General features: G+C 39.4%; 1 protein-coding gene across 6 annotated transcripts; it reads left to right on the top strand.

The window, feature by feature from the left end:
- Positions 1-138: 138 nt before the first annotated feature.
- On the top strand, positions 139-20,145 carry LOC111253202 (calcineurin-binding protein cabin-1-like). Of its 6 annotated transcripts, none has more exons than XM_086992905.1 (37): positions 139-302; positions 1,597-1,824; positions 2,007-2,116; positions 2,302-2,393; positions 2,631-2,693; positions 3,188-3,314; positions 3,498-3,676; positions 3,924-4,034; positions 4,312-4,409; positions 4,527-4,662; positions 4,856-4,958; positions 5,428-5,738; positions 5,882-6,106; positions 6,386-6,658; positions 6,787-6,996; positions 7,234-7,674; positions 7,893-8,669; positions 8,908-9,057; positions 9,264-9,371; positions 9,775-9,930; positions 10,100-10,215; positions 10,454-10,561; positions 10,896-11,030; positions 11,469-11,564; positions 11,877-11,982; positions 12,223-12,372; positions 12,557-12,686; positions 12,969-13,123; positions 13,373-13,486; positions 13,634-13,789; positions 14,228-14,468; positions 14,956-15,147; positions 15,483-15,575; positions 15,790-15,919; positions 16,675-16,856; positions 18,029-18,195; positions 18,830-20,145. In XM_086992905.1, exons 2-37 carry the CDS (start codon positions 1,703-1,705, stop codon positions 19,409-19,411), a joined length of 6,645 nt encoding a protein of 2,214 aa, XP_086849031.1. In that variant the 5' UTR covers positions 139-302; positions 1,597-1,702; the 3' UTR covers positions 19,412-20,145. The 6 variants fall into 6 exon arrangements, 5 of the variants coding, with proteins under 5 accessions (XP_086849031.1, XP_022668028.1, XP_022668026.1 ...); XM_022812293.2 differs by lacking the exon at positions 139-302 and adding an exon at positions 709-917 and having other exon boundaries at positions 10,899-11,030; XM_022812291.2 differs by lacking the exon at positions 139-302 and adding an exon at positions 709-917.
- Positions 20,146-20,162: the final 17 nt, after the last annotated feature.

The following is a 20,162-nucleotide window of genomic DNA, read 5'->3' as shown; positions in this document are numbered from 1 at the left end:
GATGCTTCTTCATTGAAGTCAGAGCAGTGACACTACATGTGAAGGAAATAATGCTTATTATAGTTTTTGGTTTTTTAATCCATTTAGCGAATCGAGGGACTGTCAGGCTCAGACATTTCGTCAGCAGGGACAGTACTGTACTTTGGGACACGTTGTAACATCTAGGTTCGAATCCGGGCATAAACAGACTTCGTTTCATACGGAGAACCAGCCGTCTGGTGGAATGCCTAACGACGACACCAAACGTAAAACTCGAAACATAAAGGAAGCCAGCAGAAACAAATGGTGTAGCAGTGGTCGGGGTAAATCTTTCCTTTTATTTTTGTTAGATAATTTTTTGTAGCATGCTACTCAATAATGACCCGCTTGTCAAAAGATAATAGCTGGCAGACAGTATAAAAACGGGAGTTACAATGTGTATACGCTTATTGAACACATCAACGATTAAAACTCTTTTTTTGGCTTTTGCTTTTTTCCGCAATTAAACCACGTTTTGAAGTTCTTTCAGCTCCAGCGTTATAACTACCTTAAATTCAATGATAATTTTCATTGAACGTTACAACTTTATTAAATGATAATCTTGGTAAGGTATAAAGACTGGGCCCTCGCACGCTGCCCTCTGAAGGAATTATTCCTTGCCTGAAATCCACTAAGAACAGTTCCGGTCGTCTGCAACAAATTTCCCACAGAACATTCTATTTTGTAAACAATCACTATGAAGTTTCGAACATTGCTCAGCGGCCAGGCAGGCTGATTGCCGCTTTCGCGTTTGAGACTGAAACCCATGTCTAGTACAATGAGTGCAAACGTTTATGAAAAAGTGACACATCGGGTTCCCACGTGCTGGCTTTTATGAAGTCGTATCACAGAGGGAATCTGATACCTTTTTCAAATCTTCAACAAGTGATCTCGTGTCTGTGGGTGTGAGATTATAACTTAACGCTGCCTATTCGCTCTCATAAAACCTCTTCGTTACCCTTGTATTATTATTGCAAGTTTCTAGAAGTAATTGGAATTCTCGGCTAGTGCGCTCTCATATAGGCATGTGTGAAAATAAATCAAGTAAACGACAATAAAGGCTCTAAAGTACGATTTTGGAATAAATTGAACGAGACGTCCCATCGTAGCAAAGTGTACAAGGCTTTAACTTTTTTGAGGATGATCTGTTTAATGTCAATGAAAATAAAGATGTGTTTTAGCTTGGAAAAAGTGCCGCCTGGCATACTTGGGTTTCGATAGTGGCGAAAAAATTTTTAATTTTGTTATTTTCTGATGACCGCCCAACATTGGAGACGTATATTCGATAATTAAGCCCACTGCATGAACTTACAAGCCGGCGGTGATATTTTTTGAATAATATTAAATAATTATAATTTCTACAGTGATAATACATAATTTGCTATTTACATTTACAGAATATTCTGGCATACAATTGTTTGCATGGCTATGAAGTCGCTTGTTATAAAATGTAATAATATTCACTAAATTAACCTTTATGAAACTGCGCGCTGCTTCTGAATTAGTTAATCAAACGGGCAACAAATGATTAGCTGCTCCAACAATGCTCCGTTTTTACTGTCTGGTTCCTCTATATAGCAATAACGTCGAACTCGGCGTTAGCTACTCCTAAGCATTTATGGGTCTGACGGAAGCGCATTAGGAATAGAAAGAACTGCAAGAATAATTAAGCATAAGAATAAATATGCTAAGGTTTGCCGCACTTAATTCGGATGCTAGCACCGATTCCGATGCTGAAGAAGGCGGAGGTCAGCAACAGGTGCAAACCCGTGAAGCACAAGAGGGTCAGGCTGCTGCGCTATACAGGTGAATGATTTTCAGGGTATAGATGATTTGATACAAGAATACGTGGAGCCCAGTAGCAGTGATATGGAATATTCCTAAATGTGCAAAGCTCAAGCATTCAGAATGCTTCATTGGTGCCATTTTATGAAAAAGTAATAACAGCTGAAGCTTAAACACTAACTTCTGCAAAATTCATATTCCAGGGATGCGCTTTCTGAATTGGCTGCAGAACGCACGGCTGATGGCGTCGCAAAACTTCGACAGCTTCTCAGGCTTGACTACGTGAACGAGGAAGACCCCGAAGAATACCAAGGTTTATAATTCACATTTTTATGCTTCTTATGTCTGATTCTGACGTGCGGAAGTAAAATACATGTCATTCATATTTAACTCTAACCTTTTGTTGCTTATATGTCAAGTGCCATTGGCATCGTATACATGTAGAAAGAAAGGGTTAGAAGTATTAGCGACCGCTATCTATTTTTGTTTTGTTTACAGGCATCGGCCCTATGCCAACTTCGCTTCATCTGAAATATTTAGCTTTGAAGAACGCCGGTGAAGCCTACCTTAAGCTCAGTAAACTGCGAAAGGTGAAGCATGGCGTCTTTTTCTTCCTACAATGACGTATCCTACACAGTTCGTGCAAAATAAAAATAAGGCGACAGCCATAATTAACTAACGGAGCTAAACCAGCTATGTTAATTATAATTAAAATACATTTTAATAGGATATGTTTTTGATATAATAGGATATACAGATAATAATATCTGTATCTAAAGGAGTGTAACTTTTCTTATCAATGTTAATTTGATTGACTTCCTTTTCAGGCGGCAAAATTTTTTGTGAAAGCAATGCTCATCGATGGCCGTGATATACCGACTTGGCTAAAAGTAAAGTTAAATTAAATTTTCAACTTAAATTTTATGGTGACTGTTTACGATTCATTTCGTAGTTACTAATTAGCGTGGATGCTTGTTACTCATACTAGGATTGAAGCAGCCTGCGTTACATTTACCTCTTATATTACCTCTCTAGCTTTAAACCTTTAGCGGAGTCGTTAGATGTAAAAACAAGATTTTTTTCATCTCAATGCAATGTCATTTCAGTAAAAACTACTTAGTCGCTTACTTATTAAAAATATTGTTTAGGTTAATAGAAGGTAACTCGAGTACAAGTTTCCCGTTTTTTAGTGTTTTCTCTAACGTAACACAATATGCTACCGACTGTCCCTATCAGTGGTAGGCTTTCTTTGCCTTTTATTAGTATTATGGTATACGTGTAAGCTGATAATTCCTTTATGTGAACACATCCGGTTTAGTTTCATTAGTCATTACAACTGACCTCCACTTCTGCCGGTAAGTTACATCATGGCTTTTGTTATCAGGTGGGTGACATTGGACTTCAGATGTTGAACCTGCAACTGGCCCGAAATGCTTACGAAATGGCCGTTCAGCTAAAGGAGAATCACTGGCAAGCGGTTGATCGTCTGATCTCTGTCACATATATTATCGGTTAGTTGATAAATTGTTTAATAATTAACCATTTTACTCTTTCCATAAAGTAACTATCAACCAGTTTTTCTTCCAATTACATAAGAACACGGGACTCTTCTTACTCGCGTATACATTTACATGCTGTGGTTCTGGAAAGTGCATTACACTTTTTACCTCTTTTACCTCTATTCGTTTCTTTAGGTGACTATTCACATTGTCTCGAATGGTGCCGTCGAGCGATAGCCGGTGGATCTCGGTCTGCAAGGCCGATCGTTCTTGCCGACCGAATTTTTGAGGAAATTCCTTTTATTATCGAGATGTATCCAGCTGCCTACCGAATTTGGGAGGACGTCCTGCAAACGTGCAACATTTCGCCTGAGGTACGTTCGTTAAGGTTCTTACCCTTAGATAACATATTCTTGCGTATAATTGAACTTTTATTTACCAAAAGATTAGCTTCTGCGAAGTGTGTATGCAGCTTCTATATATATATATATATATAGGGTTTTAAACTTAAAAATATCTTGGACAGTAAGTCGACGCCATGTGTCTGGAGCAGCGTGTGAAAAACATTGTCAATAATTTTACTGCGTCATTATTCGCAATTACATTGTGAAATTCTTATAGGAATCCGAGGAAATCCTTGAAGAGTGTGAATCCATTCGAGCTGAACGACAGGATTTCCAAAATTGGCTAGATGAACAGGATAGGAGTTCGCCACCGTTAAAATTGAGAAAGGTTAGAGTCAAAGTGCACGATCTGATAGAAGACTTGTCGAGTTTGTTGAGTCATGAACATGATTCAGTTTTTGAGTTAGGTCAAACGGCCTGGTTCTAGCAGATGACGCCAAAACCGTTTATTTGTATCTTAATCGCACTTAAGTTATTTTTATTAATAATACGTCTTTTTAAAATAGTTCATCTTAGAATGGAAATACAGAAAGACGACAGCAACCTGTTATTAGAATAATCCTAGAAGCTTTGGTAACTATGAACATATAACTGTGCCTATTTAGGTCATATGCGAACCAACGTGGGCTCAACTTGGTGAAGTCCTTCAAACGCATTACGACAATATTGCTAAATCAGAAAATCCTTGTCACATGGTTGAAAGGTGAGGCATCATGTTCTTTTATTCTTGCCGATAAAGATATGTTAAAAGTTCAGTAATCAATATAACAAAACCGTAGTTTTTTTTTTATAAACATTGACCATACACTGTACTTTTAAGAATTGATTTCGGTCAAGTGGATGCTTCGCGCTCTCTCGTTGAAAAGAAGCGTTACCGCCGGGATTCTTCTTCTTCTGAGGAGGGCGACAATGACGGCGACACCCGCGAAAATGACGACCCCGAGGAAAACAATCAAGTAAGTACTTTTGTTTGACGAGTTTTTCACAATTATCGCTGTCCAACACTTCCGTTTCAAGCGGATCGATTTGAAAAATATCTGAATGCTATTAGAGTTAGCCTTTGCAACATCAAGTAAACTAACACTAATAAAACAATCGTGGAATCTTGTGGCTCACTTTTGCTGCCGCTTGATTACGTTCGTCGTGAAGGATGACGAAGATGGTGCACCGCAGTCTTCTGGATTCGACTACAAACCTATAGATCCCGAGGAAAACAGTGACTCACAAATTAACGATTTATCCGTGCTTATTGGTAAGTATAATTTCGGTTAAATGCTAAAACCATAAGGGATCTGATCTAGCCAAGGGTAATCTATTAGGACATAAACGGCATCTTATGTCCGATCACACAATTGTGTTCTAGTGTCTGCAATAATTGTTTTAAGAGTGTGAGCCCTTTTTGTAACTAAAGTCCAAAGGCTTTAGTTGGTCCTCAAAATGTGGATATTGGGTTCATCGCATGCCAGAGAACTTCTAGAGGCCATTTAGCCGAAATTATGTTTGACACATAAAGGAAGAGGGCTCAGCATGCAAGCAAAACGAATCGCTGGTTGAATCTGTTCAATACATTACTGTTCAATACAACATCCATACTTACCATACTCAACAAAGCTAGAATTCTCTAAACTGTGACTTTTCTATAGCGCCGTCAGTAATATTAGCGTTGAATGTTAACAGCAAATTAACTCGTCTTTCTTACATTAACAACCAACTTTTTGCAGGTGATAATACGCCAACAGACTCTTTATTGGATGACCTGGGTATCTCCGTCGAAGATTCACGATCGCAGCGTCGCAAGCGGGTATTTCAAGACTTCATATCGAGCAACAAACGTCGTTCAGCGCGAAACCGTCAAGGTGGAAAGAAGACTGTGGACCTGAATGTCAACTATCGTGATCTGTTGATACCGTTTCTTCCAACGAGTATTTTTGCTGAATGTCCTGTGATTGAAGGAGAGTCTGACGGAGGAACCAGCGAAGAAAATGGCCAATCCAGTAGTAGTAAGCTAACCTTGCGAACACACCCGGAGAAGGTTAGTATGCAAGGTGACAATAAGGCGTTCACTGAAAATAGATTTGTTCTATGTGAGGTCTCCTAGTAACTACAGACGTTTAAGAATTGCGGTGAGAGACTCGCTCTGCTTTTGTAATATGTGCTTATCGAAACCTCTTCTAGATTATGGATCTTCGTGAAAACGAAACTAATGATGTAAAGGCGTTTATCGCCCGCCACAAGGACAGTCCCGCAATTGAAGTTATGCTGGATTACCTAAAGGTGCTTGCTCAGAAGGACGAATTTCGTTGGCCGTCTGAGCTGAAAGGGATCTTTATGGCGCTTTATGAGAGACTGCGACACAACTATCAGAGGCCGGATGATAATGACACCAGTCGGACAGAAGAGGTATAAGTGAATATATATATAATAAAAATAATAAGAAAATAAAAAAATAATGAAAATGAGTGAAAAGAAAAAAAGTTTTGACAGGAAGAAAACAGACACTTGAAAATACGATTAGACGCATCTGCACCAATGCAACTGTTTGCTATAATACCAAATACGACTAATGAGTGGGTTGGTGATGTTAACCGGTAGGAATGGTGAGGATAGTCTTAAAAATTATTTCAACTTGTTTGTATTCTAACAGTTATGAAAAAAAATCCTTTCTACCTCGTTCTGCAGGTGCTAAGCTGGGCCTGGGTCGAGCTGAACGTATGCGAGCTCTTTCTCGAGCGGTACGTTCAAGACAATCTACGAACGGAACAGGTCGCTCTCGATGACCGTTTTCCTATCACTGAATTCATGCAGGCTATAAGCTTTGTGTGTAAGCAAACCCATCGCAGAGTGGCGCTTAGTGATCGCTGGCAAGTTTTCACCGTAAGAGCATTTCATGTCGAAGCTTGCTTTCTTCTGCATTATGGGGAGATAAGTATGGCCCGCCACCGTTTAGAACAGGTGCGTACAGGAATCAATTATGACCGGTCTGTCATCTTATAGGGCAAACACAACACTTATTTAATATCTACGTATGCTCGCAAGATCTGACTTATGCTTTTTCATGCTTGTGCGCCTTCGATGCTAAGGTATGCGTTGTAATGGAACAAGCAAAGCTGTTTGAAATAAGTAACGACAAACAGCGAGAAACGCAGCCTATTCATTGCGTAAGAGTTGTAAACCTCAAGCAGAACAATTTGATTTCGGCAAAGGAGGCCGCGCAACTACTCGACGGAATCGACCGACTTCACCTTCTAGCTGATCTTGAGAATCTTTACGCTTCTCAGCACTACGAGCGGGTACGTTTGAGTTGACAGTATTAGTTTTCTGTATAAGTTTATTAGTGGAATTCATTTTTATTCTTTCTTATTTGTCATTGTTCATATTTAAGAGAAACTAATTGGTAACGGTATAAGAGACAGTTGCGTTTAGTGGCCACGTAGTAAAGGACAACTTTTATTTGTAAAGGAAGAGTATAACCCATTATCAGCGAACCTTCGGAACGAGATGATCATTGCATATTTTTATCTTCACAGGTTGTCGAACTGATTACCGAGTCGCTCAAAGGCAACAGAAGGGCGGTTCATGCAAAGACAAGCGTCCTTCCACGATATCGACAGTTGCTACTTCTTAATTCTGCGCTGAAACAACTTCAGAACGATAAAGATCACATTTACTGGGTGGAATCATGTATTCATGAGTGTCTGAATCAATACGTGAGAGCTCAATCGCAGAGTATGAAAACAGCGTGGTCGGAAACCACCGTTCAACTGATTGATGACATCTATGAAGTTGTTGAGAAGTCGCCGAATGTCCTCGAAGGTTTAAGTGTTGAAAAAATGTCACGTTTTGCACACACTCTCATTAAGATTATCTCACTCCAAATGGACTTGAGGGAGTCTGTCGAGACCATGGCGATTCCAACTGTTCTCAGCTGGAACCTTCTCTACAGAATAGTGAAGCACGAGGAGGACAAAGTAAGACATAGTAGTACAGTAATTATCACCCATTTGCTTTTCGTACATCTCTGTCGGACTGCATGTGATTTTCAAGTGACTTGCCTGTCTATTATATTTGACAGTAACTATCTATGATATCGAAATTAAATATTTATTTGTTAAGGTCTATTCACATTTGCTTGGTAAAAAACTTTACCCTGCTTTGTTAATGATGTCTTTCTCTTAATGCATTTCAGGTCGTGATGGAAAAGAGTGCCGATAGCGCTATGCCGTCTTCTTTGCTTATGATGTTTACTGCCCACGAGTACTTAGGAAAACGCAACTGGTGTATGCGCAATGACGGCGCCTTTGTTTTCCTTTGTGTTCGAGTCATGACAGAGGAGATGGTAAATTTCCGAGAAACACTCGGTTGTCATCCATTCGAAGAGGACTTGACCGCCGGACTCGAACAATGTTTCCACTGTCTTTTTGTCCCAGACAAGGACAAAACTAAAAAAAAAGGTCAGGTACAGGATCACAATGTGAAACCGCTCAAGCTGACGTGGGAGCACGCCAAATATGTATTCACGTTTTACAAACCTACTCGTCTGCCCGAGTTCGATTCGTACGCTCAAAGTATATCAGCTGAGGCAGAAAGCCTGTTTCGTCGAATTGCTTCGCTCATACCGGCAGAAAGTAACCCGGCAGCGTGCGCCGATCGTATGGCCATTCATATTGAAAGCTCATCAGCAGGACCCATGCCGTACATGGGTAATGATTGCCCCGATAAAGAACTTATTTCCGAACTGTACTATTTGCTTGGGGATTTCTACTTCAAGAATAGGGACTTTGTTAAGGCTAGCCGCCACTACATGCTGGACAGCTGCATCAACCCGCATCGAATAGACTCATGGGCTGGTATGGCCCTTTCGAGAAGTGCTCAAATCGAACAGCGTCTCAATTCATGTGAACTTAAAGGCGAAGGTCCTCAGCTATTAAAGAGGACCGATGGCGCAGTATTCTGCTTTCAGAAGGTTAGGAACACACCTCTGTTATAGGGCTGTAGCAGTTATATAAAGGGCCACACATATAGCTGAATAGGTCAATACTTTCAATGTTCTATAGAATCTTTTCTATACTCTATTCTACACATTCGATAGTACTTCGCATTAAATCTGATTCTCTTCCAATTTTTTTTGGCTTCCCGCTCGAAAACGTTGGGATCCTCTCGTTGTATGGGCAACGACCTTTCGCCGACTGTTCGGCCTCAAGGCGCTGGAATTAGCACCTGCAAACGCCAGTCTCTGGATTGAATGTGGATCCTGTGCGTACTGGGTTGTGTCTTTTTTGTGCCGTCAAATGAAATTGCGGAAAGCCCTTGAATTGTCGTCTGAAACCGTAGCCGAATACAAGCGAAAGAAGGTAGGTTACGCACACAAAAAACAAAAAGAGTTCAGCGGAACTCTATCAATATTTGTTTCGTATAGGAAATAGCTTACTTAGGATTCTCTTCGACAGTAAAACAGTTATCTGATTATTGAAATCGGCAAAGGAAGTCGTGAGTATATTCGATAGTCCCTATAAATAAAAAAATGCTACATCCACGCTTCTATTTTTATCACTTTCAGGTGGAATATCTCAACATGGCGAAAAAATGCTACACAGAAGCAATCTGCTGTGAGAATGAAGGCAATGGAAACGATGAATTGTGGCTCTGCCATTATATGCTGAGCAAGGTCAGTGAAATAGTTCTCTTTACAATAATTTTTCTAGGTATCGGAACGTAGACCTCGAATTCTGGAAGATCGTCTTAATGTTGTATTTTTACGATTTTCGTGTCGAGTTTTGCTTAGCATCTAGCTAATCATAGATCCTACCTTAATAAATACACAGTGAAGCTTTAGCCACCGACCATTTTGAATATTCGGAAAATCTTGTAAATATAAATAATTTGGTTTAATTTTAAAAAAAATGTGCTTTCTAATGAGCCACTTCTACACGTCCCTCGTTTGTAAGAAATGTTATTGTTATCGAAAATTAAAAAAGAATTCTGAATAATATTTTGAATCATATTTACAAGAGAATGGTGAATCTCATTAGCGATATCACTTTCGTCTCCTTTACTGTTTGATACAATAGATAACGCACAAAATGGGCGAGCCGCTTGAGGTCTATTTGGAACACATTTCACGGGCTGCACAGAACCTCTATGAAATGAAGGCCCGTTACCCTAAAAAGGTCATATATCAGACACCCGCGCATCTATCAATTGAAGCCCTTGAGATGCACTATAAGGTTTGTAGCTAGTAAAAAATGTCTTCAAGTTTTATGTAAACAACACGTATATAAATACGAGCTTAACGGAAAGCTTCTTGGATAGTTTTGGGTATCTAGTTTGAAGGTATCTTAACAAAAGTGTTTTGGTAATACTGTAATTATAATTTTGTCCTGATTTGTTTTGCAGGTGCATGCGTTCGCTGCAAAATTCCTCATTAAGAATCAGCACCGGCAAATCTCACCTGCAGAGCTTCAAATTCTTGAGAGCCACCTTCGCGAGGCTAGCGAAGGACATTTCGCAAGGTGAGATGACAAAAAAAAGAATGATTAACGTGGTTCAGTATGTTTATATTAAAATTCTTGCTGATCTGTCCTCTCAATATATTTTAGGCTAACGCTTTTTCAATCCATGTTACGGCTTGCGGTTATTTCAAATTTTGTCAAATTCTTAAGTTAGCCAAATTACAGGATTTCTAATTCATTACGAGAGTTTAGATCTTAAAAGTTGTTCCTGGTTTATGTTATATTTATATGAAATTAGGCATCGTGAAAGACTGAAGGAAGCATCCGTTGCCTTAGTACTAGACGGTGACGAGAGTGATGCAGGCAGTCGTACGCCGAAACGCGGAGTTGGTCGGCCCCCGAAAAAGTAAGTCTCATAGATTTAATCATTCCATATTGTTGAAAAGACTATCTACACATATATTTTTAAAAAGAGACCCAACTGTTTGTTAGCCAAGTATCTTTCTTTCTAAAAATTATGCAATAAGTTTTATTGATTAGTTGCCTTATGACTTTGAAAGAGTCTTAGTAGAGTGCTCAGCTTCTATTGAAAACATCCTACGAAACTTTTGACTTAGTGAAAACGGCTTTCAAGCAAATGGTATGATTTCCACGAAGTCTTAGTTGGCCTCAACGTTCGGTTTCCACGTGCTGATTGTTTTTTTAATTAAATAAAAACGGATATAAATTACCGGACTCAGTAGGGACCAGAGCAAGGAGAAAAAGGCCGAGGACACAGCAATTCCTCAGGCGGTTCGAAGGAGCTCACGAAAGAGGCTAGCCTCCCAAGAAGAGATTACAACTGTTTTAAATACTCTGAAGGGTAAACCGTCTAGGTAAGGAAGTAAGGCCGCGTTAAAAACGACTTTTGGATTTGCTAAACTCTCACAGTCCAACCCATGGTAGTACTTAAATTATATCCCATTACTTCTCCTAGGAAAATCATTGTTCTGGTATGTTTAATCCATATCAAAAAATATGCGAAGGCCTGCACTGCTTTTGAGCACAACATGTAACAGGTTTCTAATAACATGCTTGTTATATAAATATAGGAAAACAATATTGCCTGTGGAATGCCCTTTTAGTTTTATTTTCTATATATCATATAAGTCTATAAACTTATATGTTGATAACCTGGCCCAAACATCCTTGGTCGATCGAAGTCACTTTGCAATCAAGCATCGCGTACTATGTAATAAAGCTTGATTTTCAGATATTTTTAGAGGTTAAAAGTTAAACCTGGATCATCATAATTGCTTTTATCCTTCAAATAGGAGCAACTTTCAAGAGGAATCGGAAGTCGATGCTGTATCAGCTGTTATGGAAGAACTTCTGACGGCAGTCGAAGCGTCCATCGAAAAAGAGAGAAGGTCTGTAAATAACAAACTCACTAAATACTTATAGTTTTTTTTAGCGTGCGTTGTGATAAAACCATCTGTAAGTTGTTTATCGATTTTACAAAAGGACCAAAATTATTTATCAATGACAAAATTTCATCATGAAAAATAATTTTCGCTGACATAACATTAACAAAAAAAAAGTAGATTATAATTATAATAACGGTTATTGACACGTATAATTTATTACTTTTTATTAATATTTTTGGCATTCTCTATTTTGGGGAATGTAGTGAAAAAACTGCTAATTTGTGTGCCTGACGCCATCTCTCTTACATTACGTAGATACCAGGACATGTCGGAGTACGATTCATTACTTGAGCAACTGTTCAACTACTGCCTAGATGCATTCCGCGAGTGCATATTTCGTTTTTCGGCGCACTTCAAATCGGTGCGTCGAGTTTATTTACTTTTGAAAATGGGAAATGTCATAATCAGCAGATAATTATGTTTTTTCATATGTGAATTCCAAAATTTTGACGACTAGAGAAAACATTTTTAAAAAAGTTTGCAACTAAGCTATTTAGCCTTTTTGTACTATGTTATCATGCCCCAAATGTTATGCTGACAGCCTATCTACATGCATATATGATAATAAATTGTATTTATTTTTAAATAATTTGATTGATAGGTGTATCACATGGCCAACTTATATTTCCGCTATAAACGACATCGGGACCCCGCCCTCGCTTTGGACTTCCTTGTAGCTAAACAGAGTCGGCCTCCTAAATTGTGCACGCAAGGCCTCTTCGCTGAGCGGCGAGCTAGTTGCCTTTTTCAGGTTTATATCCAATGCGTTCTATCACATAAGTTTTTCGTAAAAACCTTATCGCAGACCTGTATTTGTTTTTGAACACTTGCGAAGTTATTGTCTGAAGTACTCTATGTTCGTTAACAATTTTGCTATTACTGAATGAAGACGTTCACTTACTTTAGCTGCCTAGAATTTTTTCGATTGACTATAGGGCGTTTGGCATATTCCTGCCGACGAAATTGATCGTCCTGGGAGCTTTGCAACACACCTTTACAGGGCAGCGCGTCTCACTCAAATAATAGCCGCCAGCCAGCAAGATCACGAAGTTCTCATTCAAGTCGGTAGGTTCCAATCTCGACTTTACATCAAGATAACAAAACAATTTTGTCCAATGACTCTTCTATCTCGATGTCTTTCATAACATCCGAATCCAAAATAACAGTGCATCGATGGTAACCAAGTTTTAGCGAACCTTAGAAGAAGTTTAAAATTTCAACCTTCAAGTTCAAGATATCTTCATCCACTTTGAATCTAGTGAAGTGATAAATGTCTTTCCTAAGGGCCTTCGAATACTGTAAACCGAGTTTTTTTTTTATGCTGCTTTATCTGCTATCCTTCCGTAGCTTTGATGTTGGCAAAAACGCCGGATATGGAAAGAAAGTACATTCGAGACTTTGATAGGTCGCTCGTATCCCGAACGGCATTCAAAGAAGGCGTTCGAATAGTGCAGAGGAGATTCAGCTCATTGATGAACGAGGAGCCTCCACCTCCAGAAAAGGTTTGTCTGAAGGACCTAGACGCTTAGATAACGCTGTATACTAATTAATTTGCTTGGGTAATAATAGAACGATTACGTCAATATGTACTGTTGAATTATCTTCCATATTGTGACGTGTTTTCTCGTATGAAAAGAAAATAAAAGCTGAGTTACTCAAATCAAAGTCATGTCAAGCCCTTCAGAGGTTTCAATTTTTTGATAAGCATGTTGCATCAGTATAATATCCTTCTGAATATTTACTTTTTTCAGACATTGGTGACGGGCCTGGTAGATATCTACCGAGTATGGCAGCAATGCTCGAAGAGTGGTAGCTACCTTAAGGAAATTGAGGCTGTCTTCAAAGAAAGCTATACTCTGTTTAAGGTATGTAAAAGGCATCTAAACATAGACTCTACATTGACCACTTTCATTGACTTTCAAACAACCGTTGGATATTTCGCTGGTGATATTCTTTCAATATTCGTTTTTACAAATTTCATTTAAGTTTAAATAAATGATTTTTGTTCTCAGCTGGGCGAACTAGATAAAACGCCTTCCGTTGTGGAGCAGGCCGCATCATTCTGCTCAAAATATTTATTGCGAGAGGCACGGAAAGAGAAATTAGCTCAACAAGAGGCTCAGCGGCTGGCTAAGCTTGCCAAAGAGATGGCTGTAAAGGCCGCGCAGGTACGTAGTGATAAACAAAGCATGGAGAGACAAATTCGTACTGCTATTTTGACTTTACGTAGATAAAGAAGACATACGATAAAAGCATATTGTATGTACTCTGTAGGATTTATTTTTTAAGCAAACCCACCATCGATTTAATGTGTTTGGTTCTAGTGTTATGAGGTTTCGTAGGGAAGCAGCCCGTGTCCGGTGCGCACGCATATATTCGTCTATTCTTTTTTACCTGCGTCTACCTTAATTCTTTAATTCAGTTGGATCGAACATAATATCTGCTACTGTGTGCATAAGTTTAACTTAATCAAAGCATTCAAAATGCAAAAATTAAATCAGTGGAAATCATGATTACGAAACGGGGAAGGTATCTACTAATAAAACTTATCTCTCGCGGTGTCGCTCTAAGATGGCTCGGCTTTCTCTATTGTTTTTCTTTTACAGGAAGCCGCTAAACAGGCGCAAGTCGCAGCGCATGAAGCGCAAATGCAAGCGATGCGTGAACAATTCGAACAGCAACAGGCTCTTATCGAGGAAATGGAAAAAGCAGCTGTTGGTCCGTCTACGACAGTTCCGAGATCTCCCGTGAGGATCAGTGCCAGGGTTGGGCCAAGCCACCCGGAATCGCCTTCACCGCCACCTGAAGGCAGGAAGCCTGAATCTCCGTGTGGACCACCCCCTCACTGTAAGTAAAACATAGTAACACTTAATACATACAATTCATGTGGACCGTAAAACTGATGCTTTTATAATAGATTTAGTTTATGTACATTGCCTGCGAATATAATAAATATAATAGACTTTTCCATGAACAAACATATTAAGTTCTTTATTCAAATTAAGCTTTTTGGCTTTGAAGAATGGTAGTATTAGCGTTATGCTTTACATATATGTAAACACTGTACCTAGATCTGCGTACTTCATTATCGATAAACGCGTCGATCGTTGGAGTAATTTGTCCTGTTGCACTGTCATGTACGTCTTACGGCAAACGAGCAACATAACAGAAAAAATAAATTTTCTTGCCTCTCATAATTTCAAGACTCATCTTTGACTGGTTTTTTGTCTGCGCTAGAATATCTTACAACGCGAATGTTAATTATCTTAAGACCGCATCGTTTGTACAGAAACAACTGATTTAGATCAGTCACAGAAATACGATGATTTTTCAGCAAGCGATTCGTCTCCGACGAAACAGTCACCGCCGAAGACTGGTCTACAGACTATGTCGGGACACCCAATAGGTAGTGTCTTTGAAGGGCGCTCAGCTCTTTCGCCGCCTCGACCTCCGTCTAGCACAGACGTCTTCCCCCCGATGTCGCCGACAGTTGCAAGTTCTATAGGTGTTATGGCTATGCTAAAAGGTGATATCTTTATTATGTGCGATACAGCAACTACAATACATTTACATTTGTTAAGGCTGTTGGATAGTTGTACGATGTAAATTGAATATATTTCCGATTCTCGAAAAACAAATTGAGAAGGTTGATTCCATATCAATATGCCATGGTGCCCCAATCAACGAAATGATAGAGCGGTAGCGTATCTGCCTATTAGGGTTAGGGACATAGATTCGCGTGTTGGATCTATTATCATTCGCCAGGTCTTTAGGGGTAGAGATGTTTACATCTAATTGTAAGACAAACTAAACATGTGCAAATTCAATAATTTAGTTGGTGTCTTGTGTGTTCTATCATAGAATATTCAAAAGAGAAATCCCCTCCAAAAAATCCGTCACGAGTTGAAACCGATAAGTTTGGCCAGACGGAAAAAGCTGCAGAGGCGATGAAAGGTATGTTAGAATGTTCGTAGACTACAACATTTGCTAACTTACATCACAGCTCAAATTTATGTGACGTTGGATTTAAATTTCTTAGGCATGATTATCTAGAGATAAAGCTCTAGTTACTAAGTGACGCCATTACCGGCCAAAGTACATGAAATATCGCAGTTTCTGGGCGCCAAGAGTAACTATATTATCATGTTTTACTACTCAAACTTTTCAGTGGTTGAAAGCAGTCCAAACGTACCAGTCCCTACTGCTAATACAACAACCAAATTACCCACGATACCGCATCTCCTAGAAGGCCTGGCTGCTGACATTCACAAAAAACTGATTGAAAGTTCTCAGCGAAGGTTAGTCAATATGATTTGCCCTATATAGAACTAGTTAGTCTAAAAACTAATTTAGAGAAGTAGTGCATATTGACATAAAATACCTAGATCGTTTTTATATGCTATGTATATCTAGTGGGTTCAGTTTTCACACAATGGCATCAGTGCATTTTTCTATCTGCATTAGCTAAATGGCTTGTTGATACGGAGAGTCAAAAAAGGCATTTTACAGCGCAGTTGTTGAAATGTCATTTATTAGGAATAAATGTTAGCTCTTGAATGATAACGCTTGTTTTCCTGTCACTAGCAAGCAGCTTTACCGTAACTAACCTGTTATGCATTATAGATGCATGGTCCCCGCACATGAGTAGAGCTCAAGAATTCAATACATATATTTATTCTCCAAAGCTTTTCATTATTTTGAATGACTAAGTAAAGCGGGTCGAGGATGGTGAATGATAGGAGTAACTAATCAATATTGAGCATAACTGTTGGTTTAATTAAGGGAATATTTTAGGCCAAGCCATCATTACTTTTCGAACTCCATCATCTATAGAATCCTCACCATACTAGGTCGAGATAAGATTCGCATCTGTAGCGGCCACCTGCAAACACTTTCTGGCCTACTTTTAGAAAGAAATTCACATATTGATTTGTTCATCCACCGTATCGTAGACAAGGCAGGCTGTATTTTTTGCGGTATTAAGTAATTATAAAGCAGTGCTACAAAATGACAATTGTACAGAGTTGACGATGGATTACCAAATTACTTTAAGGAGCCGCAATGAATCGATACCGCCTTTGCAAAAGCGCAGCAATTCCAGGGCTGGTGGCTCCTCAGGTTCAAGCCCTGAGAATGAGCCTAACATCAAGAGAAAAAGAGATCCATCGGAAACAATCGTTGTGCTTTCTTCGGATAGCAGTTCAGAAATACCCTCAAATCATCTTAGCACTTCGGGTAAGATCTCCTAAACTGTGTGCATTTGTTTACCCCAGTCGTATCCCCCTCTTCCCTCATGCTGTGATTTCTCTGTTCTGTTTCTCTCTAAAATTACTCTAACCGAATAAACTTTCTACACACATCAACCAAATCAAACGCGTTCTTTGAAAAAAATTAAGGGTAATAATAAACTAATGGTGGCTGTAGCTCAAACACTTCCATCATACACACAGTTCGACTTCCGAGTTAAATACGGGCAGAATGACGGCTGGCATTTCTTTCTCCATACGTTGTGTTTTCTTCTCCTGTGGAGAAAAAATACATGAAATATTCTAATTATTTAAGTTCGTAGTCGCATGCGGCTTGGATTCGCATGTATAAAAATTGAAGCACTAAGATGGCAACGTGCAATAGATATCCTTCAGTTTTCTCAAATCTTATTAGAATTGTGTTTGTCTGTTACTAAAATGCATCTATTTTCTTTTTAGTCGTTATAGAACTTTTGAAACTACTATGTTCCTAAAAACGTTAATCACCTAAGAAAGACTTTCAATGCATTCATGTCTTGGTAAACAAGTTTGCCTGTTGGACAATGTGGCATCTGGAGCCAAAAATATCTGTTTATATTTGCATCTTATTTAGATCTATGCTGAGCCCATGCTACTCTATCTTAGCCATACGGTATTTTGATTTCATCTTAGGAAAATTTTAGAAATTTCAACTATAGGAGCTTCTCTTAGATTTGAGCATGACATCAACATTAGTCGTGACCTCGAGTGCGGAATCGCCATTACCACACAGTAAAGAGACATATACGCATATATAAAATTAAATTGATTGTAATTAGCATGTTTGCACACTTTTTTTCTTTTTGCATGTCTATTTCACGTTCGTAGTTCCCCCAAAGGCTTTAGTAGGATTTCCAGAATTCTAGGATAAATGTGAATAACATCAATAGAAAGGTGTCTTGTGCAGAGTAAGGACACTTGTTTGAATGGTGGGCTAAACTTACTGGTGAGGCACGTAGCTCATTTACCTTACTTGGTTGTACGCAGAAATTTATTATCTTGTCCAGTTGACGTCGTGTCGGGAAGATTGTATGCAGTTACGGATGAAGATTGCGTGATTCCATATAAAGTGCAGCAGATTTCAAAGCAAAGTTATGCTAGCTTTGATGATTGCATTTGCAGTGCAAACGATCCCGGAAGCCCAGGCAGAGCTTTCTCTCAACCGTCCAAGTACCAAACAAACTAAATGGTATCCAACGACCGCTGCGATTATTTCTACCACCACGCCAACGCCTAATGGCATCAGTGCGCTCAGAAAAGCAGAGATACATGCTAGAGATTCAAAGGAGGTTAGTTATCTCACCGAAAACCTTAGGTAGTGCTTAGACTAACTGAGTCAATTACTGACCGTATAGTATACCTCATCCTCTAGTACGCAGCATCCTTTTTCAAGTTTCAAACTGTAAGTAATGAAACATCAGCGGAGAACTCTGTGTTTATTCACCGACATTCCTCTTTTGGTATCAAGTAGCATATGTCTGGCCCAGTCCGCGTTCTTACAGCTATATTTTTCCGTTGTTAAAAGATTCTCTCAAAACACCTTGTGTATATGGTCTGGTATTCGTTTTTTGTGCAGTTTTTTTTTAACTTTTTAACTTAAATAAACTAACGGGCTTCCATTTATTGTTCCAATGATATTCTGTCCTTGACGAAACGCACTCTGTTAACTGATCCGTTAGTTCATGCAGTCAATGCCCTATCCAATTTTTGTTTCGATCTCGCGTCCGTCTTCTATACACGTTTTCTGAAGTATCTCCCAACTATTTCATTACGTGCTTGGCCCAAAAAAGAAAACTAGTGCGCTAGAATAACTTCGAAATAATTTAGGACTAATAAGAAAGGGAGCGGCTTAACCACATCTAGGGAGAAATTCTTTTAGAAATAACTACTTTTATTCAATAAACTGGTTTATGCAACGCTCAGGTTTTAACTTATCGGGCGGTGGACCCCGAAGTCAAGCGAGTGATGCAGGCTGCAACAGAAAAGACGGTGCCGGGCGGAGCTGTCGTAGCTAGAACAGGTCTGGCAGGCCCGGAGGCGGCGTTAACAAAGACAATAGCAGCCGCTGCGTTTGCTTCAGCTCGTGCAACGACCCTGACTTCAATGGAGACAGCCAGATCGAGGCTGCTCACGTCGACACCAGTGGCCGAAACGGCCCAGGCAGTGCCACTAATATCAACACCAGTACCTACAGGGGATAAAAGCTCGTTTTTCCAAACATCAAATCGAGCAAACTTTGCCGGCAGAGATCGCATCGGCGGTCGAACAGCACCAGTAACTGATGACGAGAGCAATAGCGGGAGTGATTGCGTCGTCATTGAACCGTCTCCATTGCCCCCTTTGGCGCAGCAGCTGCAAAATATCTTGCCGAAGGGTGTCACATTGACGCGGTGCGCGGTAAGCACGAGTAACGCAAATGAGGACTTTGCAAATAGCAGCGGTGGCAGCGGCGGTGGCGGCGGCGGCGGCAGCAGCAATGGTAAAAAAGATCGAAATAGCAGGTAGTAGTCAGTCGTTAGCAGAAACAGAATACGAACAAAACGAATTTTGGTATATGTATCCTTAGCAAAAAAAAACAATAGAAATACAATACTAGCATATAAGGAATAACTAGCACTGCCTTATGGGTGCCGGAAAAACGCAAGCGTCAAGCTTAGATATTAATTACTAAATGACATTTCAATATAGGTGAAAGTAGAAGCTTGTAGAAGCTCTAAAGATAAGAGTTCGCTCGAATCGGTCTTATTTTCCTGTACGCAACATCTTAAAAAGTTTCTGGTTTACGTATGAGAGTAAGAATCATTTTGTCACACAAAATGTCGCTTCTAAAAAAGAGATATACATCTATTTACCTAAGCCTTGTTAGGTAAAAAGCTCATTAATTGAACTCTTTTGCAGCAGACATTCTGCTGCAGTTTAAAGTTGCCAAGTCAATATCCCGAAAATAATACTAATGATAATGGCACCTAGCCTTTAATGTAAAATGTCGCATCGTTGAGTATTGAACCTCTTTAGGGGAAAGCGACCACTATTGTGATAGTCGTCCTGAGGAGTTTGTACAAAGGTCAACCGTAATAATAATAATAACATTTCTAATTACGTAATTCGTTAGATTTTTTAGATATGTCCATTTAACCTGTTTGATGCTGGAAGAGAATCCATGAGACTAATGATAATCTGAATGATACGGAGCTGACAGAGTATACCTTGAATAAAGGTACGAAGTGCGTTGCTTCGAATTGTGCGTCTTAATTTC

The sequence above is a fragment of the Varroa destructor genome, unplaced genomic scaffold, assembly GCF_002443255.2.
Source record: "Varroa destructor unplaced genomic scaffold, Vdes_3.0 BEIS01000006.1, whole genome shotgun sequence".
Taxonomy (NCBI): Eukaryota; Metazoa; Arthropoda; class Arachnida; order Mesostigmata; family Varroidae; genus Varroa; species Varroa destructor.
Note: the sequence above shows the minus strand (reverse complement) of the source record. Positions and strands in the feature narration are given on the sequence as shown.

Bases quoted from the DNA above. Each gene is read 5' to 3' on its own strand.
- LOC111253202 (XM_086992905.1), top strand. From the start codon at position 1,703: ATGCTAAGGTTTGCCGCACTTAATTCGGATGCTAGCACCGATTCCGAT. The intron at 1,825-2,006 runs GTGAATGATTTT...TTCATATTCCAG, and splicing joins CAGGCTGCTGCGCTATACAG to GGATGCGCTTTCTGAATTGG. The intron at 6,107-6,385 runs GTATAAGTGAAT...CTCGTTCTGCAG, and splicing joins ACACCAGTCGGACAGAAGAG to GTGCTAAGCTGGGCCTGGGT.